The 23346-nt window shown below is 44.1% G+C and overlaps 1 protein-coding gene across 5 annotated transcripts in view; it reads left to right on the top strand.

Moving 5' to 3' along the window:
* Window positions 1–23346, top strand: part of FGFRL1 (fibroblast growth factor receptor like 1) — a 167483-nt gene that overhangs the window by 135430 nt on the left and 8707 nt on the right. For all 5 annotated transcript variants that reach the window (XM_018923885.3, XM_018923881.3, XM_030239367.2 and 2 more), the window contains exons 4-5: window positions 16152–16232; window positions 21022–21306. In XM_018923885.3, the coding sequence (XP_018779430.1) occupies window positions 16152–16232; window positions 21022–21306 (366 nt within the window). The remainder of the gene's footprint in view (window positions 1–16151; window positions 16233–21021; window positions 21307–23346) is intronic.

Raw genomic sequence — 23346 nt, 5'->3', positions numbered from 1 at the left:
ACAGCTGTCTTCTGCTCTGCTTTATACAGAGTCAATGCCACACCTCAGTTTCTGGGAATTTTCCAAAGCAGTTTTCATTTGGAATAGCTGGTCACTTGAGTAACGTGTAGCTTAGAAATAAAATAGAAGCAATTTTCTGCTTAATTAGAAACATAATCCTAAATTCTGCCAGCTTCAGCCCAGCAGTTCAATGGGAAGGTTTCACCATGGGATTGAATGTCATGTTTTGAAGGCTGCTCTGCATCCCTGCTGGACTGACAGTGTGGTTGCATTGCCTTTTGCTTGGGAAGGGGCATCACCTCCCAGGCAGGGTCTGGGTGGAGCCATCCCAGCTTCAGGCCAGGCATTTGACATTGGCCAGGGAATCCTTAAGGATCAGTCAGCTTCATGTGGGCCAGTTTGAATGGAAGCCATGGAAATGAGCCCTCTGAGCTCAACCAGCTGGGCTGTGCAGGAGGGGCAGTTCTCTCTCTCACAAGGAGGCCTCTTGAGGAGACTCCTCACCGTGTGAAATGCTGACAAATTACGGTTCCACCAGCCAGGAGTCACATTAAGGGAGGTTCGTGCTGAGGCTGAGATTGTTTTCCAACAGTATAATTTCTGAGTGCTCAGAGAGCAAGGCCAGCACAGTCAAACATTGTTTTTCTGCTGTGTTATCTCAGAGGGAACTTGCCAAATCACCCTGATTTGCAGTGGGACTCCAGTGCAGCACGTGGGAGTCAGCTGGGGCTGTGCTAATTCGGGTTTGAGGGCATAAAGGCAGTGGGGTCCCTGGTGCTCAAATGGATCAGACAGCTGATCCTACTCCAGGAGTTTAGTAAAAAACAGTGACAAATCTCTATCCAGATGGGGTTGGCTTGGGAGTACACAGGGATGTGCAATTAGACTTCCTGGCAGGAGGATGGTGATTGTTCAGTGAGATGTTGGGCTCTTTGTTCCACCTCATACTGATATGGGGAAATCCTGATTGCCTTGAACATCCAGAAATCCAGTGGCTTGCACAGGGACATGCAGTATCTCAAGCCTGTTTTTTTCTTAGAGAAACCCCATCCACAGATGTGATCCAAAACCCTGTGCTCTTCCTACATTCTGAGTTTACCTTTTTTCTTTTGAACTGAAGTAGCACTGTTTTGTACTTTTTACATTTTCAGAGTTACTAGACTTCCTACATCATATTATTTAGCACAAGGATTATTTGTTTTCCAGCTTGTGGATTCCCAGCATTTCCAGACAGACAAAATTATACCAAATCATTGCAAAAGCATGGCTCTTTGACTTGTCCTCAGTTATCTTCCCTGTGCTTTTGGAAGCAGTCATGGATACACAGACCTGCACCACATTGCACCACAGAAATTCTGATTTCTGTGAGAAGTAACAACCTCTCCGTGGTTGCTCCTTCTTCCTTTCAGCGAGTCTTCTTTGGAGCAACCCCTCTCTGGCGTTCCTCCCATCCCACTGCCATGAGGCTGCCTTTATTCCTGGTCAGATTACTGAAGCCTTCCCTCCTCCCTGTGGCATCCAGGGCTCCCAGCACAGGGTTTACCCCGGGCTTCCCATTGCGTAGGCTCTGTACTGCTGCCAGGCAATCCTCGCAGTATATGCTGCGGGTGATTCTCTCAGCCTCTGGAATGAATTATTTTATTGCTGCCAGCTTGTCAGAGAAATCAGCTTGAAAGCTGAGCCAGAGAGAGGTTCCTGGGAGCGACTGATTGGAGTGGAAGCAAGTCACCACTGAGCAAAATAAATGGGGGATGCATCAGCTGGAAAGTGCAGGTGCTGTTTTATAGCAGAATTTCAAAAGAACCAATTAGGCTTCCACAGGTCTTAAATATACAAATCATGATCTTATAATTAAGCATTGTTGTTTCCCTGTTTTGGGTTTTAAGGGTATAGTTTTCTGTTTAACTGCCTTCCTTGTAAAGATTAGGCATGGTGTGGACATTTTTCTCTTCCCATTTACCTCCCAAGGAATTTGCATTCCCATCCTGGGCCTGCACTTGGGTGTGCATGCTGCCACTGAAAAGGCTGTGAGCCATAAATAAAAGAACAATGTGACCACAAGCACCCCCTGCAGAGGAAGAAGAAAGGCATGAGTAAAATAATATGCCAGAGAAAATCACAGGCCAAATAATTTATCCACCCCTAATTATTTCTGGGCCAGAACAAGGTATTTCAGATAGTAAGAAAACACCTTTTTTTTTTTTTTTTTTTTTTTTTTTTTTCCCAGTGATTTCAAACCATTGGACTATTTCACTTTGATTCAAATTTTAGTTGACTCTTTGTCAAGGAAAAAAATCACCAAAGGTCACTCATGAGCACCGCAGAATCCACTGCATATGTTTCTCAAGCCGAAAGACAATTTTTTCATGCATTTCTGTTACTTTCAGCCATTCAGACTCCTGTGTCTTGAAAGAAAACACATCTCAGGTGTCACGTTAATCTGGTTGGTATGAAATTATGGCTTGCAAATTGCTGATTTTGGATATGGATGCCTGGCCCATTTAAAAGACTTCAGCATAAATAGTAATAATAGACTTACAGTGGCACAGTCTTTCAGAAGACGAGACAAAAAGCTGTGCTTGTTAAAACAAAAGATACCCCAGAAGCAGGAAATTTAATATTATTAATGAAAACAGAAGGAATTATTAGGAATGTTTTCACATGATAGAGCTTCTCATTCAGGATGTATTACCGTGGGGACTGCACCAAGGGGTCTTGCTGGATCTTTTTTTCCCCTGAGTGTGTCTGCAGCACTGTGAACATTCCTCTGCTCTAGCCTGTGATGTATTTGTAACATTTGCATGTAATCTGTCAGGCAGGGCCTCTGCTATAGAGCGTGGGAGTTTCAGGCCCGTGGGATTTGTGAGGCTGCAGATGCAGAAGTGGAAGTCAGTCAGATTTGTGGCTGGGACAGGGGTTTCCCCACTGTTGGAAGGAGGGAAGAGTAAGCCCTGGAATCTGACTGTGCACAGGCAATTCTCACAAGGTTTCTGTTTTCAACCTCTGGATGTGTTTTGGCATTGGAGTTCTCCTTTTCAGCCGATCCTCCCCAATTTTTCAAGGTTCACCCACAAGTCATAATTGCCCAGGGGGATAACAGCACATGGATGCAATGAAATGCATTCATAAAAGTGCTTGTTTTTGCACTGATGGGGCTCTAACTGCTTGTTATCTCTGAGCATGATTTAGAGGGACATAAATGCAGCATCTCAGCCTCACACATTCATAACCCCTTCCATCAAAAAAATCTCGAAGCATTTTATGCACAGATGTAACCAGATAATATGTCCTGTTGTCTGTGTGGCATCTCCAACATCAGTCATCATCATTCTAAACCATATGCCAGAGTCTAGAGTATTCCCTGAAGTATTTTACATGGGAGGAATCATGTAAATAGAATATCTGGCAATCTATGAATGGCTCACAGGATTTCAATCAACTGCACAGTTTTAAAATTGGCATTTAAATCCCTCTCACATCTGTTGTTTAAAATAGCCAGCAGCATGCGGAATACATTCAGCATGAAATATTCATATGAGCATGTTAATAATAAAATGTATTATCATAGTAAAAAAATAAGGTGTGTAAACTGCAGTGCTTGTTAGAGTAAATATTTAGAGACTTTAGAGAAAGCACTCTTTACTAGTAAAAAAAAAAGAAATACTTTCCCTCCACAGACAATACTGAGATGTTCTCTGTTTTTTGAATGCAAGACTTAAATGTTCCCAGTTGGTCTCCTGGTGCAGATTGTGGCTTCCAGTGCTCTCCAAGAGCAGTCCATATGGGGTAACTTGCATAGGAAGCCAATAAACTGCACCTGCTTTAGCTTCTAAATATCAGAGAGTGGAATACCTCTTGGAAAAAGTTTTTTATGGATCATCTGGGCAAGGTCCTAGGTGACAGCTAACTCTGGTTAGGTGCTTGGTAGTTGTGGTTCGTTGACAAGCACTGAGTTCCACCTGCAGCCCTAGTTTGTCTCCTCAATGAATTTTCCTATCTTCAAACCAATATTGTTTATGAAGGCTCCCTGCCCATGCTTTGTCTCAGTGAAGCCTTTAAATGAGGTTCAAGGTGTGAGGTGAATTCACATGGGACATGTTCTGTCTCTGACCATAGAGGATTCTAGTACTGGGGAGAGCTGTACCCTCACTCTGAAAAAAATGCAGTAACTCTGCTACTGAACACTCAAAATCTGTTGAATTCTACTAAAATAATCTTGAGTATCATATGTTTTTAGATGTCCTTGAAAGGCCCCTTTCAACCCAGGCTATCCTATGATTTTTTGATTCTCTGTTTTCTTAGGTAGCTTCTGTCTCTGGTCCTTTCTGATCCTAAGATGGTGGTTGTTCTTGCAGGCTGCTGGTCATGTGCCAGGACAGGCATTAAAAAAATGCAGAAACACACAAAGGAATTTAATTCCATCCCACAGGAATGACTGTACTACACTAGTCACTGTTTTGAAGCATGTTTCAGAAATTTCTAATGACAGCATTGGGATTATATAGTTAATTGTGGAGCAACCATTTTTACAATTTGTGTTTTACCCCACATGGAAAGCTATAATTTACTCCATGTAATTAGGTTAGGTCTAATTTTGGCAAGACACAGGCCAGCATTATCCTGTGTAATATACTGTAATCCTCACGTTAGGTAGGGTGCCAAGTATTCAGTTTGTTTTGGGAGCCAACAAAATTGCCACTTGTCCAGGGTTGTTCTTGGACAGAATTGTGAAAGTGGTAACATTTTGCTACTAAAACCAGCTTATTATTATTAGTCTGACAATGACCTAGAGATATATGTGTCATTCACTGAACGTTATGCAGAAGGTAAATGGCACTTCATTAATAAAATTATGTATTTTACAGCACATGGGGACGATGTTGCAAGTCTTGATATCATCAGAAACCAAGACAACTTTCTGTCTTTCATTGACCCCAAAACCTCAATTTCTTTACCTTTTTGTCATGCTGTAAAGTGTAGTGGTCAGAGAGATTACACCAATTCCATATTGCTGTTATACTGATACTGCATATCAGTTTGCTTATAAAAGATAAATCTAAGTTTAAAAAGCTAATTTTTTTTTCTCCCTACCCTTTAAAATGTCTTTACTTTTCGACTTAATGGTTTACCTAACCTTTAGAAAGTCTATTTGTCAAAAGAGATTTGAGTATAAAGTTGTGGGATGGTGACTGATGAGGGGCTGACTGCCACCAATGACATATTAAAATTTGTATTTATTACATATATGGACTGTTTTCTGAAGTAGTTCTCTTGTGAAATACGAGAGGAAGGATTTCCTAACAACACCTTGTGCCCCACTGAACATAATGAACATCTTAGGCACTTAGACTGTTATATACTCTACAATGTCCAATTAAAAGTTATCATCCTCTGTTGATGTCTTAGCACTTCTACAAGTTTCAGGTGCTGTTATTTCTTGAAATCAAAGTTAAACCATAATAGCCTATTGACCTATCCTGATGAGGTGTGATTTTCCACCTCAAGCAAACACACTTTTCCCATTAAACATGTTGAGCAGCAGTCTTCTCTGAGATTTTGCTTCATTTGGAAATTGTCATGGGATGCTTCATTTTCTTCCACAAGAGATATTTTTACTTTTCTACCAGAAGACTACGAAATATGTAAGCCCATAAAGAATGTTTCAATAGTTTTCATTCTGGGGTGGAAGAAACAGCTGGATCCACATTCCTGGCTGTAAAGCCCAGAATTGCAATTCCCAGTTCATTGTGATGGATTGGGTAATTCCACACTAAGGAATTATCTCAGTGTTTGGAAGGCACAGGACTGTACAATTGATTATTTTTGTTTGATTATAAATGCCATCCAAAAATAATGCCTGTGCTCAGTCACTGACATGTGTGACCTCTCTTTTCCTTCCAGCCCCTCTGGAATCTCTTTGTGCTGGCCTATTTTGGCCATGTGAAGTTCCAGGGAGATGGAACACACATCTCCACATGTGATGTTTCTACACATTTTGGTGAAGAAAATAATAAATATTGATCAGTGCTAGTAAGGAGAGAAGTGATAGAGGTATAATTTTATGGGGGACAGCAGCTGTGTAGTGGTTAAAATAGAAGGCTGGGAGCCAGGTCTTATCAGTTTATCCTCGGCTCTGCTGTAATCTTCTTCTTATCATTAACCTTGCATTAGTCCTTTCAGTGGCATGCTTCCCTCCCCCAACCCTAAGCAATTTAGGATTGTTGAAGGTGGAATTTTGGCCTGTATTTTTGGGTGGAGTGTTCATACTACCTCGCTTTTGGCACCCACTCTACGTCACCATCATCTCTTCTGCAGTCAGGGAAGAGAGGTAGGTGTCACCTTCTTTTCGTTCTCTGGACTTGGCCACTAGAGTTAGTGCCCAAAGTAAGGATTGTTTAAACTTATTTGTCAGATAACACTTAAAATCACAGAATTCTTCCCAGTGTTTATAAACTTTCTGTAAGTAACTAGTGATTTATAAATACAAATTACAGTGAAATGGTTATAATTCAAAAAGGCTGATTGGTGTTATAAGTGAAGCTTTTCTCCTCAACTCTATAAAGCTCAAGACCCCCCTTATTCCCCTACCAGGCCAAAACGGGGGGATGCTAAAAATATGTTTTTCAAGGAACCTTATGTGTGACAACCACTCTGTGACTGCACTACAGAGGCAGTAAACTCTTTAAACAGGGTCTATCTTCTGTGTTGTGAACAGCCTCCAATATACTGAGACCCTGTCTCTAAGAAAGCCTTGATGCTAGCATTAAAAACACTGGGAAATATTACCAATTTGTTCTGGGCCTGGAACAGCTGGCTGGTAATTGCTGTCTTTTGGGGGCTGCTATTTCATGCTCAGAAAGTGCTGGTGACAAGGCAGAAGCCTAACCACTCATCTTGTTCTCTGATTTCTGCTCCCTTTCATCCTCTGAAGTAGCAGATCAAGACTGTGACCGCAGACTGGTGCCTGTGGTACAGAGCTCTCGGGGCTGCTGTCTGTGTGTGCTGGAGCATGCTGGCTGGAGCATGCTGATAAAAAAGCAACCTCAACAACAGCAACAAAGGGGGAAGGATTGTTTTCTTGCCCCCTGTGGAATGGAGACCTGAAGTGAGGCGGGAGGTCCTGGTGTCTGGAGGAGTCAGCACGGCGGAAGGGCTGTGATTGCCTTTGTAATGTAATTGTTGTAATGGCAGGCCAGGGAATTGCAGTGGTTGAGTGAAAAACTCCAGCTGTTTCTCCTTGTGGTTCTTTGTGTGGTTGCAGCAGGAGCTGGAGCATCCCCATGAGCAGATGGAGCCACGACTGAGAATGTGTCTCAGATGACTTTGTGAGCTCTGTGGGCAGCAAGAGACCACAAGGAGCAAGGAAGAGCTGCACTTTCAGAAAGGATTCTCCCTCCACAGCATTATGGAAAGTGGCTGGGGAAGCAGGGGAGGAAGGTTTTTAAGAAGGTGCAGATCTGAACCAGATTCAGAGTCATGGGCACAGAGAAGGGGAGGAGAGAGGTGAGTGTGGTAGGCACAGGTCATATCCTGCTGAACTCAGAAGAACTCCAGAATTCCTCTGTATGGATACAGTCAAAAGAGAATATTTCTCAATCTTCAAGGACTCCTTTTTCACTAATATCCTTTTTATTGTGTGTCTTCTTTCTTTTCAATCATACCATGCTCCAGGAGTCACTAAAGCTCTCTCTGAGAGCAACATGAGCCAACTATGACAAGTGGAATTGTAAAATCTATAGTTCAGCCATAGATAGATCATGTTCCAAAGTTTGAGGCTGGAAAGTTGCCTGGCAGAAAAGGAGCTGGGGGTGTTGGTTGAGCTGAACGTGAGCCAGTACGTGCCCTGGTGGCCAAGAAGACCAGTGGGATCCTGGCCTGGGTCAGCAATGGTGTGGCCAGCAGGACCAGAGCAGTGATTTTTTCCCTGTGCTAGGCACTGGTGGGGCCACATCTCAGTGAACATCTCTGTGTTCATTTTTGGTCCCATCACTGCAGAAAGGACATTGAGGGACTGGAGCATGTCCAGAGAAGGGCAACGGGGTTGGGGAAGAGTCTGGAGTACACATCCCATGAGGAACAGCTGAGGGAGCTGGGGAGGTACAGCCTGGAGAAAAGGAGGCTCAAGGGGGACCTTCTCAGTCTCTACAACTCCCTAACAGGAGGATGTAGCCAGATCGGGCTCTTCTCCCAGGTAACAAGGTCAGGATGAGAGGAAATGGCCTCAAGTTGCACCAGGGGAGGTTTAGACTGGGTATTAGGAAAAACTTCTTCATGGAAAGGTTTGTCAGGCATTGGAACAGGCTGCCCAGGGAAGTGGTTGAATCACCATCCCTGGAGATATTTAAAAGACATGTGGATGTGGCCCTTAGGGACATGGTTTAGAGGAACTTGGCAATGTTGGCTTTGTAGTTGGACTCAATCATCCTATGATTCTGTGAAATAGAGCTTCTTTCACTTTTACTGAGTGACTGTTCCATAGTCAAGCAGATGCCCCTCTTGGGAAGCTTTCACATATGTTCAATATAAAGGCTTTCATTTTTTATCTCAGTTTTTTTATGTATTAATCCCTTTATACCCTTAAAATACCCCACTTTTCTGAAGTTCCACCTCTCCACATTTATCTCTCTAAGGAAATACGTGATCCCTTTCCATACCAAAGTTTTTTAATCAAGCCCAAGCAATAAACCACAGCATTCTTTATGCAGGAGTACAGAACAGGGATATGTCCATGTTGGTCTCCCAGCAGAGATTGCAGTATTAAGGAGGAATTGGTAGTAAAAGATTTAGTCCAGGTGCTGGTAGCAGCTTATGGGCAGCAGTGAAATATTCTCTCTGGGCTGCTGAAACTCTCAGTAGAATTAGGATTGGTTTGTCTGTGCTGTTGGAGCTCGATTGGTACCAGCCTTTAAAATAGACCAGTTTTCATAAGTCTGTGCTACCCCATAGTCCCCCTTTTTCTCATTCTGTGAAAGAGAGTTAAGTCTTCCTTGGTCTCAAAGCTGTCATCTCTGATTATGTTCACCTGTTGTTGAGATGTGGGATGCAGCAATAACCACCAATTCAGAGCTTTGTCACTGACAGGTAATACAATGGGCCTGCACATCGTCACAGCTCAGAAATGTGAGTTATTGATGCAGCTTTGGACACAAGCCTCATTTCTTCATTTCCCAGCCAGGGCTTTTGTCTGTGTTCTGTGGAGTCTCTCCAGTGTTTCAGGAGGCAGGTGGCCTGCAAATGTTCCTTTTGCAAAGCATCCTGCTTATAACAGATTCCCTGGGCCTGAAGTAAAATCCGTGAAAATTTTTGCATGGAAATTCTCATGAAAATGGCCAGAGCTGAAAATACCAAAAAAAAAGCCACCAACACTTACTTTTTTATTTTTATTGTCAGGAAATTCCAGTTTTAATACCTCTGGTTATTTTTGGCCTAACTGCAGTTAAAGTCAATAGGTAGTAAAGTCCCCAGTGCCTGTCACAGAGGGAAATTCTCTGCCAGTAACCTTCTACTTCATGTTGGTTTTATTGTGGGTTCTTCAGTTTTAGTTTGGTGTTTGGTTGTTTGGGGTTTTGTTTTTTTTTTTTTTTTTTGGGGGGTGGTGATTGGTTTTGATTTTTAGTTAGGTTTTTTTTATTTGAGAAAAGCAGAGTGTTCCTTGACTGTGCACTCCTCTGAGTGGGTTTCTATTTTTCAATCTTGAGGGGTTTTCCCTGACTGGACCCAAGGAGAGGGGCTTCTTCTGTGAGTTCTTTTTTATCCAAATAAAATTTGGATAAAAGTTTTACTTTACTTTCACTGAACCCTTCCAAATAAACTCTAAACAGAACTCCTGTCTTTTTATAACATCAGCACTGTTAATACAGTAGGTTACACTGTTAATACAGGTAGGTTAGGAAATGGTGAGCATGAGATGGAGGGTTCATGGAGGCTCTACAAAAAACATTCAAAACAGTATTTATGCCAGGTGTGTGTCAATGGGATGAGTTCACTGGAGTTTGGTCCTGTCTGCCTCTGGCAGGAAAGAGGATTCAGAGTGGACACTTGCTAAATTAGATCTCAATGATGGTAAAAAAATTCAGAATTAGTCAAAGTGAAGACTTTACATCTTGATGATTTCAAGTCACCCTTGGGATTCACCTGTCCCAAGGGTCCTGCAGCCATAGTTCAGGCCTCACAAAAAACACAAAGCAAGCTGAAAAATCACAAGAACTCGAAAATTAGTGTTTTGCTCCTCTTTACCCAAGATTTGAGTGTATTTGCAAAGAGTTATTCAGAATCACAGGTGTTAAAGGTTGTTATTCAGTAACAAAAAATGCCCTGTGTTGTAAAGTAGTGACTTCAAGGTCAAGATCATGTTCAAGGTCCTCCAGAAACATCCCAAATATCAGAAGATGAGCAATAAAACCCTGTCAGCTGGCAGTTGTAGCTCTCAGATGGTGTTTGTGCTAGCCAGTGGGTTGGCCTGTTTTTCCCTGGCTGTTGAGGGTTAATACCAGCTGAAATGCTAATGAAACTTGGAGTGTTAATTAAAGTCCCCACATTAAGGAGGTCTGAGGAAAGCAAGCACCTAAATCCCTGTAATATCCCAGAGACAAAGTTGTTGCTGCCTTCCTACACAGGTACCTCATGGACCATTCATCTGGGCATCAGATGAATCAGTTGGGATAGCAGAAGACCCCCTAAAAAAAGGACAGAGGGATTTCTGCCTTGTGTTTCCCTTTAAATTCCAGCAAGTATTACAGGAAAATGAGAAGCATCTGAGATAAACTGCAGAGACCTACTTTTTAAGATTGCACTTGCTTTTGGGTGTGTTTATCCACCATCTACTGCACCTTCAAGGCTGCTGAAAAATAAGTCCAGTCTTTCCCTGTTTGAAGTTTATGGCCAAAGTTTTCCTGGTTTGGCTCAACAGAACAAATTCTGATATAACGCCTTGAAAGGCCCAAGGCCCACCTCCCACAAACAACCTGAGTTTGATCACTCCCTAGAATTCTGCAGCAGTGAAGGCCATTGGGGAGCAAGTATGATGTGCAAATATGATGTGTCTGGGTAAATGCAAGAGTCAGCTCTTGCAGCTGGAGTTCAGAGAGATTTCTTTCATTCATCCATGGGAGAAGGAGAAGGACTCATTATAATTGTTCAAGCCTGACTGGATTACATCACTTTCCCCCTCATTTCACTCCCTCCCCACTTGCCTCCCTCCTTTTATTTACACCCCTTGTTCAGCAGCAGTGTGGAGAGTGGGGGCTGCCCTAATGATGGATGCTGATCGCTTCATTCCCCACTGCCCCCCCAGTACCTCCCCCAGGGCTTTGAAGTGTGCTCAGGTCTCAGGCTCCAGTTCAGAGGTCACTTTGTTTATTTATGCAAAGCTGGCTCATCTGTGAAATGGGGCTTTCAAGGCCTCTGACATCAAAGACTCCAAAGCTGGTCCCATCAAGTCAGAGCAGGGACGGGCCTTGCATTATAACAAATTAAAGCAACTTTGTGAATCATAGCAAAATATGATGGCTAGATTTCTGCTTCAAAAATTGGGCTGTTGTTTTGAGTTGTGGTTGGATGCTCAGCACATGGTATTGGCCTGAAAACCAGTCATACCCTTTTGGCTAAAACCTTAAGCCTTCATGGAGAGCCTGTGGGTAAATAAAATTTGATCCTGACTCAGTAACAATCTAAATATTTCTCATCAGTTGCTCTCAGAGCTGGATTGTTATGCAGAATTTTCCATGTGCTTTAACTTTTAAGAGGGAATGGAACAATTCTGCCATGGTAATAAACAGTAACCATATCCCACTGATGTGGCAGTCTTTGACCCATGGGCTCCTCAGTGGGCTTTGTCAGATAATGGAGTTACATACAGAAATCCCTTTTCTGCAGAAATCCAGCCTGCTTTGGGGCACCACACTCTTCCCCAGCACCACCAGCATCTCAGTCCTGTGGCATCTCGGAGCTAAAAGCCAGCTTGGAATGAGATCCTGAGGCAAGGGAGAGGCAATGGCTGGAGAACAGCTGAGGGTGATGCCACTGGGGTGACATTCCTGAAGAGTGGGCTGATGCCTCTGTCCATCCTGGCCCTGCTTTGCATGGCCATGTGCAATATTTGGAGGGGAAGGGCCTACACGAGTTTGTCCCATGTCTCCAAGTCTGTCACCTGACCCGATATTGGAGCCTTGCCCTTCAGGTTTCTCGACCAGCCAGCATGCTCTGTAACACCATAGAGCCAAATTGTACATTAAGGACACCTAAATCACGTGTATGTTTTCTTAGCATCAGATACTCGTGACATAAAATTAGTCAGTGATTGCTTTTCAAGGCAGGTTTTCCACTTCATATTCCAACTGGCTGCTATCCTTAGCGTGTGATACTGTCCAAGAAGTCCAGTGCAGGATGACCTTCCAATATAGGTCACAGCAAAGGGAGCTTGTAGGATACTTCAGCAGTTCATCCTTCTTAGCACTGCCTCTCATGGTAATCTGCTGGCAGCAAATTTGGCAGGGCTGCATAGCTGGTCCCTGCTGCCCTTTGACTGCAGGCTGATTTTTCTGTATGTGCTTATCACCCCGAGCTGCCCACCTCTGTGGGGAGCTGACAAGAGCATGAATAAGCAATCGGCTTATTAGGTCATTTCTTGAATATAGCTAAGGCTCATGATCTCTGCTACTAACTCACCATTTTGTATGCTGCTCCTGTATGTCTGGATGTGGCTTCTTTCTCCAGGCCCTCTCTCTAAGAAGAATACTGCCAGGCCAGTTGTGTTTGTGACAGTTGGAGTGAAATGCAAACAGCAGGTCTTCAGATCTGACACTGTGAACCAGGCTTCAGAATGTAGGTTTGGGCTGAACCAGATGCTTGTGAACTTTCAGGAAATTTAGCTTTGCTTTCAGCATCACAGACCCCTGTAAAACACCACGGAAGTGTTTCTCTACCCTTGGAAACCACTTGATATTAAAATTGAAAATATAAGAGAGTTCTTTAAAGGAGGGAGAAACAAACTCCATGCAGCCACAGAACTGACTTTGGTTGCGGCAGGTGGAAGTCAAATATTGATGATGTCTGAATTAGATAGGGGCCTTCCATCCTCAGGGCATTCCTGAGTTATCTCTCTCCCCAAGTAAGAAAGCAGCTCTTTTTTGTTCTTTGCAGCCACAGGTCAGAGCTTAAGACACTCACCCAAGGTGCGAGAGGGGAGATTCAAATCCCTCTCTGAATGCAGCAGAAGAGATACCTGACCCTGTGTCCTACACATCACAGATTAGCACTTTATCATTATATCTCTGGCTACTTTACTGCCTCACTCATACTTTTTAAGTTCAACTGGAGACTCAGGGGCTTCAGAGAATCTTCCCCAAATAAGCTCCATCCAGTTTCTGGCTGTCGTGAATCAGCTCTCTTTGGTACAGCTGTTGAGTGTGAGTTTGTTCAGGTACAAGTAAGTTAGGAGCCTAGTTCACTGCACATTGCAGCTGGAAGGGTCTGATGTAACATCCCTCACCCCATGAGCAGCTCTGGGGATGGGAAGGAGCACTTTTGATCTGCAAGAGTTTCCATGTTTATGGCATTTCTCCACCTCAAAACTTCTGCTATTGTTGTTAATGTTACCACGTTCCAAACACATGAGAAGCAAGTTCCAGTGTAGCTAAACCAATGTGCCTAAATGCATGCAGCTGTTTATTTCAGTCTTGCTCCTCCACCAAACCATCTATTCCATCAGCTCAGCATGGTGGCAAAAGTTAGCCTGAGCTCTTCCCCCAAAAATGTTTTTTTCTGGGTTTGGTAGGTGACTCCACAGGCTTGCGATTTGTCGGGATAACAACTGAGGATGCATCTTCAAAGGATCAAACGGATTCAGAGCAATTTTCCTCACATCAAAAGCTTGGCAGCAAGTCAAGAGGTGTGGAGTCCACAGTCAGTGGCTGTGTGTCAGCAGGAGGAGGGCACAGGGGATGACTCTGTAACATGAGGCAGTGGGCAAGGGAGATACCCTGCTCTTTGTACATCAAACTCAGCAGGATTAAGGTATAATTGGCAGAACATTGCCACTTAAATCTCATAACCACTTTTATGATATTCAGCAGTTATCAGTGGACAGGAATCCCCCATCTCTGACCACAGTTTTTCCTCTCCATTGCAACACATTTTTCTAAATGTGCTGAGGGGTTTACTGTGTTCTCTTGTCAGACAGCATCCAAGAGCTCATTTTTGACACTATGGATATTTATGGGTAAAACTGTAAAGTGCCAGGAGATAGTCAATTTGGTATTTTGACTAAAAGGAGACAACGTCATATGCAAACCATCATGTATAATGTGTATTTCAAGCCATCATCTATAATGTGTATTTTTGTATTCCCTGGGTTTGGTTTGCCAAGGCTGTAAAAACAAACTTGCAAAGTGCAGCTCAGGAGGCACTGGCACTCCTCTGTAACACGGGCTGCAGGCAAGGCACTGGCACTCAGGCTCTGTGTGAGACTTGGTGTTTCCTGAGTGGGCCTTCTTTCACCCTGCTGCCATGGTTTGGGCTGGGAGGTGGCTGGGGCACCCAGGAAAGGCTAAGGATGTCCAATCATGGCAGCAGGTGGGATGGGGCAGTCAGCTGGAGGAGCTGCTGAGGTTTGAGCACAGCACTGCTGCCCACAAAAGTTTCCCTTGCCCTTGAAGTGACAGCTGTACATAGCTGTACATGTACATTTCCAGGAGAAACTGTGCTGAAGTAGCCAAAAGGAGAAGGCAAAAATCTCTCAGGGTCAAGGGGGGACAAACTCCTGTAGCATTGCAGCCTCTCAGCTCAAGGGACAGGGCTAATGAGAGCAGAGCTTCTGTTGGCATATAATGCCCTGTTGCTGAAGAGATAGGGTGATTTTCCAAAATAGAAGAACCTGGGGTGAGGATTGACTGAAAGACACACTCTCCTCTCTCAAAGACTGCACACAAGTTTACACACTGAATACTGTTTTAAGCACAATCCAACTTGTAAAACAGCTACAAAGAGAAGTTTTACTATTTGTACCTTTTGGGGGGAGCATGCTTATATATGAGTTGAGATCAGTTTTTCCTCTCCATTGCAGAGATTACAGAAATAATTGTCCTGTCTTTTGCTCACAAGACCCTTTTCTTATGACTGTCAGGATTTGGGCATTTGGAGGGATTCCTTCCTTAAATTAGATATTTCCACTTCTCTTTATTTGTGTGGGGTTTTTACACCATTGTATTCCTCACTGAGGCAAACTTTTTCCCAGCCTTCACCTGACCTTTTATTCTGAAAATCAGTATAGTAGAAGTCAAGCTGGAGGAGGAAAAACTTTCACATCTGGGTGCTGCAGATGTGTGAGGCCGCCAGCATCACCCAGGTTGTAGAAGGAGGCTCAGGGCACTCTCCTGCCCCCTTGGCCCTCCTGGAGACCTCACAGGTGGCCATATCACAGTGACAATCTGAGGTGGGGGCTGCTGGAGAGATGGGAGTTTCACCTTGTAGGGTTTTCTATTCCTCCAGGGCAGAGCTGAGATTTTGGTGCTGCTGTGTGGTAGTGATACAGACAACAAGAGTGATGAGGGACAAAGTGGTGTTTTGATACAGGTGGATGGGTGGTCTTAATTAAAAAGAAATACTCACAAGCAGCTTTTCAAATCAATATTGTTTTTGCCAGCCATAAATTTGCATTCAGTATCCCTTGAGAGCACATTTGACCCCAGACCTGTTTGCTTTTCTGATTTTGTATGGAAGCTGAAGGGTGAATTAGTGGCCACAACCATACTGCTTATGCTCTCTATGACTGATCACATAAGTCTTCCCCCACCTCCTAGGTTTAATTATCTTTAATTTTGATTTATGCCATTATTTGCATAGATGGTACCACAGATCAGCTCCTCCTAGGGAGCAGCAACCTGTAAACATAAACAGAGGGGCTTTTGTCAGCTATCAGTGGCAACACTGATTGAACTCCTATTGATTTGGTGGCCTGCTGAAAAGCCCATAAAGCAGAAAACTGAATTGTTCATTAAACTGGCCAGGCTGTAGGTGCTAGAATGTGGATGCCTACTGTATGTTGAGATTGCTTCAGCTGCATGGTGTCATCAGCAGGAGATGCAAACTCCTGTTGTTATCCTGCTGTACTGCAGGAGACCTTCTTAACATCTTCCCTTTCCTTTCCTGCACAGATGATGCCAGCTCAGGAAAAGACAGCCAGGTGCCTGAAGGCTCCAATGGAGAATATGAAGACCATTCTGGGAAGCAGTGGGGTAAGGAGCAGTGTGTGTTTTTTGGTTTTTCTCAGCCCTTGGTTCAGTGCTGTTCACCTGGCACATTTCTCAGTTGCTGAAGGAGAGGAAAGGCAGAGCAACTGGAGTGAGTTCTCCCTACATATGGTCAAATAATAAACAGAGTGTCAGCTGAATGTGTTGGTGTGAATGGATCCCATCCAAGGGTCCTGCAAAATGCAGCCTGTGGTTGGCCCTAGGGCTCCCTGCCATTTACCCCAGCATGGTTCTCCCTTGTATTTGTTTTTCTGGGCAGAGACTTTTCTTTTGCATGTGCAGCTATTACAGCTTTCATAGACTCCCTATAAAATGCATATTGACTTTTACAGCAGTATTTCCAAAAGTCTTCAGTGCCAACATAACATTGCTCCCACTGAGGGCAAATGGGAGGTCTGACTTCACTTCAGGAGAATTAGCACTAAGCCAAGATGAGTATTTTTTAAGATCACCCTCTCTTTCAGACACCTGCCTGAGATTCTCCAAGCCATGGACTGTTCAGGCATAGATTTTGTAGCTGTTGCAGAGCTTTGGGGAACTGCTAAAATCTCATCAGAACAGGCTCTGAATCACTGCAAAACTTGCAGGCCCAGTTTGGTCCAAGCACTCCTTGAAGGACAATAAGTTGTCAGGCTGATGCCAAACAGCTTTTGGCCATTCCTGACAGGAGAGTGATGTGAGTTTATGAGCTCAGTGGATGAAGCACAGCATTTCATACTGCTCGTGCAGTGCATCCCTCTTTTTAATTTTATAATACAGAGGTGGCTTTGTACCACATTTGTGGCCAGGGAGAACCTCACAGTGGTGGTAGGGGTGGAGCCTGACAAACTTTGCTGTGTGAGTCCCCACCACTTAAGCTGAGGCCAGTTTTCTTCAGCAGCTGGCAAACAGAGATGTGGTGTGCTGTGGTGTAGTCCAGGCTACACTTGAATTACATATTTATATTATTACATATTTATCTCAGGCTGAGCTTGCTTGGGGAAAGAAAGGTGACCTCCACTCATTCTGGAGGGGGTTAACAAAATTTCAGGGCTGGAGGAGGGGTGTCTTAGATAAACTACAGGTCAGGAGTACTTCAGGAGGGGTTCAGCAGCTAGTACAAAGCTGCCATCTCTCCACTTTTCATTGCCATTCTGCTCCTGGTAGAGCTGCTGGATGATGGATCAATACAATACAACAATAATATGAAGAAAAGATAAAGGCCCTGCTAAAATTATTAGGCATTGCCAGTCTTGTATCAGATTGTGTCTTACTCTGTGCTGCCCTGGCCCAGTCTGTTGTGCTGCAGAGTGTTCCTGAACCTCTGCTTTTTCTTCTTCTCATCCCTCCTGACACCTCTCCTCTCCCCAAGCAGAGAAATGCCCGGGGCCAGCCACGTACCCACCTAAGCCCTTTCCATCCAGCACTGTTCACCAGTAAATTGCTGGTGTGCAGGGAGGGTCAGGGTGTGTCTGCAGGTCCCTGGAGGATGATGGGTGAAGAAGCATTTGGTGTTGTCAAGTCCTGGGCCCTTGGAGAAGTGTGAGAGGAGAAGCATGGTGGAAAAAAAAAAGGCTCCACTTTACTTTCCATCTACCATCACAGAGTAGTATCTCTGGGGAGGGCAGAGAGCTGATGTGGGGAAAGATAGAGACCTCCATCCATGTCTTCCCACAACTGACTGAGCTCTTAACCAGAAGACCTGAAAGTATTTCAATACATAGTCCTATTGTGACACATTTTGTGATTGTCATGAAAGCTGGAAGTGATAGTGACTATGTGGGGCAAGGGTGGTGCACCACAGCAGACAACATTTTTCAGATAATCACTTCCCTTTGTGTAAGCAATGTCTAACAGGAGTCTCAGGGACTAATCCATTCCTCTCAAGGTGTCCCACAGGGAGAGGACACCACTGAATTCCTTCACAGGTCTTTGTGCTGACAGGCTTTCATTGCATTTAATTTTCATTAGCTTTGAATAAATCTTCATGGTAAACAGCATTTCAGCCAGGAACCCGGTCACAACACTGTCTCTTTGTCCCCATCCACTTGTGTTTTCCCTTGCTCTTGAGTGGGACATAATTTACACTGTACAAATGTGTGCTTCATGTTTATGAAGCAAATGCCAAGTGATGTGGAGGAGAACAAGCATGTGAATAACACAGAGGCACTTTGTAATTGCCTTTGCTGGCACTCCAACAAGCAAAACTTCTGTAAATGGAACAGATTTGGGGACAGACATTTAGCATCAACTCAAAAGAGACCTTTTCTTCCTGTCTCTCACAGTGCTGCTTATCCTCTTTCTCCTTTGTGCTTGCTGGATCTCTTTTTCTCTCTAATGTGTATCTCTCTCTCTCTCTCTCTCTCTCTTTCTCTCTCTCTCTTTCTCTCTCTCTCTCTCTCTCTCTCTCTCTCTCCTTTTTTTGTAACTGGCTTTTCTAAACTTGTCCAATTCAGGCTTTTGTCAAGGAAACATTCAGGACTGTGTAAATGGGATCTGGTTTCAGCATATTGCACACAGCCTGGAGTAGCTTTTGAGACCACATAATCACTTAACCTTTTTTAAACAGAAAGAGAAAGAAAGAAAGACTGAAAGATCCAAAAAAGTATAGCTTTACCTGTCATTTAGTATGTATTTGGGCAACCATGTGCTGGGAAGTGAATGCAGAACTCCAGACAGACTCATGGGAGTCACAGTGGGAGGAAAACCAGAAATGTTAAAGACCTTTTTTTTTTTGGGTGGAAAGAGTTTCTGTCTTAAAATTCTCTTGCTGAGCAGGGGTGCCAGTAAGTCCTTCTGAGAGTTCAGAGTCACTAACTTGACTTTTCAATCTGCTGGGGGAGTGTGACTGTCCTGGCTCCAACTTGCTCTTTGGTATGTTAGTCCCAGCTCAGGAATCCTGCCCATGAGGATCTCCCCTCTACTTAGACCTGGAGTTCCTGGTCTCAGAGTAAATTCCTGCCATATTACAGAGTAACTGTTCAGACCCATTGCATGGCTGATTCCTGACCTCTCCATGAGCCTTGCAGACATTTTCTCAATTTCCACAATGACAGTCCTTATCAGCACCTCTCCCTCGGCTCAGACTAAAATTTGGGATGTTGTTGCCCACTGTGTGCAGCTCTGACAGGGCTCATTTTCAGGGAGGGGGATTGTGTCTGCTGTGCAGGGGCCTCCTGCAGCAAACCCCAAAGACCCCAGCAATTCAGGCCCCAGGAGCTGTGGAGGGGGTTAGTATGTCACACTTGCTGCTCAGCTGTCACGGCAAAGACTTCCAGTGCCGGAGTTACTCCGGTTCATTGGATTACACATGAAAGCCTCTGCATGGAGAGCAAAGCATTTCTGAGCAGGAGTTTGAAATAACATGAAATGGCTGGGACCCAAAATGACAGCCAAGGGGGGCAAGGGAAGGCTGTGGAGACAGATGGTTCCCCCCATGGAAAAGCACTGTGCGGAGAGGGGTATGCCAAAGGGTGTCCTCTTCCAGAGGGAGGGATGTTGGCCAAGGCTGCAGGGGGGTGAGGGCTAAGGGGTATGCTCACAAACCTCAGAGGACAATGGCGGCCATTCCCAGTGCTTGGAGATAGGAAGCTGCAGACCAGCCTCTTCCATTCAGGAAAGCTCCACTGTAATGCACATCCCAGAGCTTCTGGCCCTCGGCCCCGGGCAGCAGGGCTGGCTGTCAAGTAGGAAGTTCCACTAGGCCATCCTGTAGCTGGCCAGGGAATCCCTAGAAGTGCTTAAAAAGCATGTAGACATGCTGCTGAGGGACATGGTTTAGTGGTGGAGCTAGCAGTGTTAGATTAATGGTTGAACTCAATAATCTTAGAGGTTTTTTCTGACTTTAACAGTTCTATGGTGGGCTTAGTCAGAAGTGCCCCTGGACTGGCACAGTTAAAGTAACTGTGAGAAATTTATTATTTCTTTTAAATTCTTCAATGAATTTCAGATTCTGCCAGATAAGGGCCTTGCATTTCTCTAATTTTCTTGTCTCTGCACTCTTAGAAATACTGGTGATTTCTTTGCTAAGACAAGATGACCCACACTTCTATCCACCAGCAGCTATTGCTTCAGATTCTCTTGTTTTGGCATGGGGTATCCTCTAATAACAAGCTCTTACAGTTTTATTGGGTCTTTCCATTTCTTTGTTCACTTCTCTGAACCCTTCAACATGAATGTTTTGTAAATTGGAGCTGAATGAATTGCCTACATTTAAGTTCAGACCAATGTACAAAAATCTGTCACACTTCTAAGACTTTCCTATGCATGTAAAAGATGCTGACTCTTCTTAGGTCCCTATAAAGCCACTGAGAGCTAAGAGGCAAAACATCTTCAGGAAATGAAGCTTCGTATGACAAGCAAAAAATTGAGAAAATGGTCAGCGTGACAGGAATCTGAGTTTTTCCTTTGGTCTTGGCCAAGGAGTTTGTGGAATATGGTAACAATTACTGTGTGATTATTGGGCCACATTTTGCCTTCAGCTGCAATAGCGTGATTTTGGTATTATTTTGTGAGATGGTCTGGTGCAATTGCCTTGCAGACACAGAAATTCTGGGACTGTGCTATGCAGAAGGTTAATGCAGTGGCCAGAGCAGTCCTGTAGACATTGAAATGCATTAACTGGGTGGTGAATCCCTCCTAAGTTCTCCTCCCTCCTTGAGCTGATATGAGGGAGAGCTTACACTGGTACGTATGGGGCTGCCTCTCCAGCAAATCTGGCCATAAGACATAACAAAAGTTTCCTTCTCTGCTCATGTGCTGTGCTGACCTCAGTCCATTCTGATGCCTTTTGCAGCCCGGCCCAGGTTCACTCAGCCTGCCAAGATGAGACGGAGGGTGATCGCCCGCCCCGTCGGCAGCTCCATCCGCCTCAAGTGCGTGGCCAGTGGCAACCCCAGGCCTGACATCACCTGGCTGAAGGACAGCAAGCCCCTCACTCCCCAGGAGATTGGGGAGAACAAGAAGAAGAAGTGGACGTTGAACCTGAAGAACCTGAAGCCAGAGGACAGCGGGAAGTACACCTGCCGGGTGTTTAACAAAGTTGGAGAAATCAACGCGACGTACAAAGTCGAAGTGATCCGTAAGTGCAGCTCTGGCAGGGAGAGCAGAGAGGGGCCTTTGAGAAAGGGACAGGCTCTGTCATGACAGTGTGGGGTGGTGAGGGGGCAGAGCCTGGTCCATGCTCTGACACCTCCTTGCAGATACTGATGTCTGGACATGGAAATGGGGAAGTGCTAATAACATTAGAAAAAACACTGCTGGAACTCTAGAATGAACCTGAAACCTGGGCAAGACAGAGTAGCAAGAAGATGACTGAGGAGCTGAAATGAGGAAAGGTGCTTGGGAAACAATCATCTCCACAGGCACCTGCATGGTGAAAGTCATGCCCAGTTCAGTCTTCCACAAGAGAAGCAATTAAACAACAGACAGAGAACTAACAAAGAAAGTCCTTTCAAGTACCATGGCTAAGGGAGGGAAATATCTAGGATAGCCCAGATTAGTATGTCAGAATGGGTGAAACCAGTCAATTTTAAATTTAATCGAGAAATTTCCCAAGGGAAACTTGAAAAACAAGAAATCTTATGATTGGCGTGACTAGCCAGACAAGGCTTTAGGGCCAGATTCTAAAAAAGGTTTGGCCATTTGAAGGTCCAGGCAGGTAGAAATGAATTACTAAAAAATAACCCCAAACCTTAAAAACATCCACTAGGATTCTGTCTGTATCTTTAGATGCTTACATAGCTTTAAAGATTCAATCCTCAGAAGATGAGCCGTGGGGGATTACCCTGCATTGTGATGGGGTAAATTGCTCTTCTTACTATCTAGCTATTCTGAGTCTTGCTCTCTAATCTTCTGTTTCCCCTATTATAGCTGAGGATAATTATGCTCAAATCCTTCCTAAGTTTACCAGAAAAGAGCTCTTATTCTTAAATCATTGTGCTTTGCCTATGACATCATCATAAGTTGTCATGGAAATGATTACAGAATAGCCAACTCAAGAAAGAGAAGATGAGCTGAGTGGAGGGAAGATTGAATAGCCTTCATTAATGAGGAGCAGGGGCATGGAGGGCTGTTTCCAGCCATTTGGAAAGCATGTTGTTTGTCTGTTCATACATTTAAGCATGAGAAAGTTTATCCCAGTGTGAAAGATTGTTCTTAAAGGTAAAGATCTGTTCTCTGATAAGTCCTTTCCCTAGAATCACAGGAATTAAAAGCACATGTGGGAAGCACTGTTGGGCTCTGAAGGCACAAACCTGCTGGACATCTGGGATTGATAAAGATGCAGCTGTGTGGAGACAGTAAAAACATGTGTTTACACTAAAACCAGGAGCAGAGGCAGGGAAATGAATCAAGCCCCATCCTAATGGCAGCTGTGGCATTTTCACTTCATCAAAACCAGACAGCACCAGGAACAAACCCCTTTCTGTGTCCCTGTTTATCTTGGTTTTTATCAACTTAAAGATGTATGTAACCTTTGTTTTCATTAGATTTTGCTGGCTAGGAGTGAAAACAGTAACCAAAGCTGGAACCAGAGTCAAGGAGATAAGGGCATTAAGCAGTTTTCAGACATCTTTCTATTTTTAACATCATTCTGTGGAGCATTACAGGTTTTATTCAATTTCCTCCTTTTTTTCCCCTCCCCTGAGCCTCCACTCCTAAGTCCTGCTTATCTGAGTCTCAGTCTCCCCGGCTGTGATTGTTGCTCCCAGTCCAAAGGCAAAGCCTACAGAGACTACTGTGGTATTTTTGTTTCCTAAGCACATCTTTAGAGCCCTCAATATTGAAAGTATCCCGAGTTTTTGAAAGAGGGTCCATTGTTCCTTCCTTTCACTCCAAAGCCAGTGCTGGTGGGAGCTGTTTTGTTACATGCTCAATCCAACAGTGTTTGCCATCAAAAGGAGTTGATGATTGCCAGCAGTTACCACCCACTGTGATACCATAACTTCTCCTGTGCCTAGGATAGAGGTTTGCATTACCTCCTTGTCTGGAAACTGTGACTGATTTATCTGGTCCTAACACTAAAAAAGATCCAAACATTCCTCAGAATGAGGCGTACATTTTTCCTTTCACTTGATGTGGTGTTGACACAACCTTAGACTTATGATCATGCTGGAAAGGA

The sequence above is a fragment of the Serinus canaria genome, chromosome 4, assembly GCF_022539315.1.
Source record: "Serinus canaria isolate serCan28SL12 chromosome 4, serCan2020, whole genome shotgun sequence".
Classification (NCBI taxonomy): Eukaryota; Metazoa; Chordata; class Aves; order Passeriformes; family Fringillidae; genus Serinus; species Serinus canaria.
The sequence above is the reverse complement of the archived record's forward strand: the minus strand, read 5'-3'. Positions and strand labels throughout refer to the sequence as shown.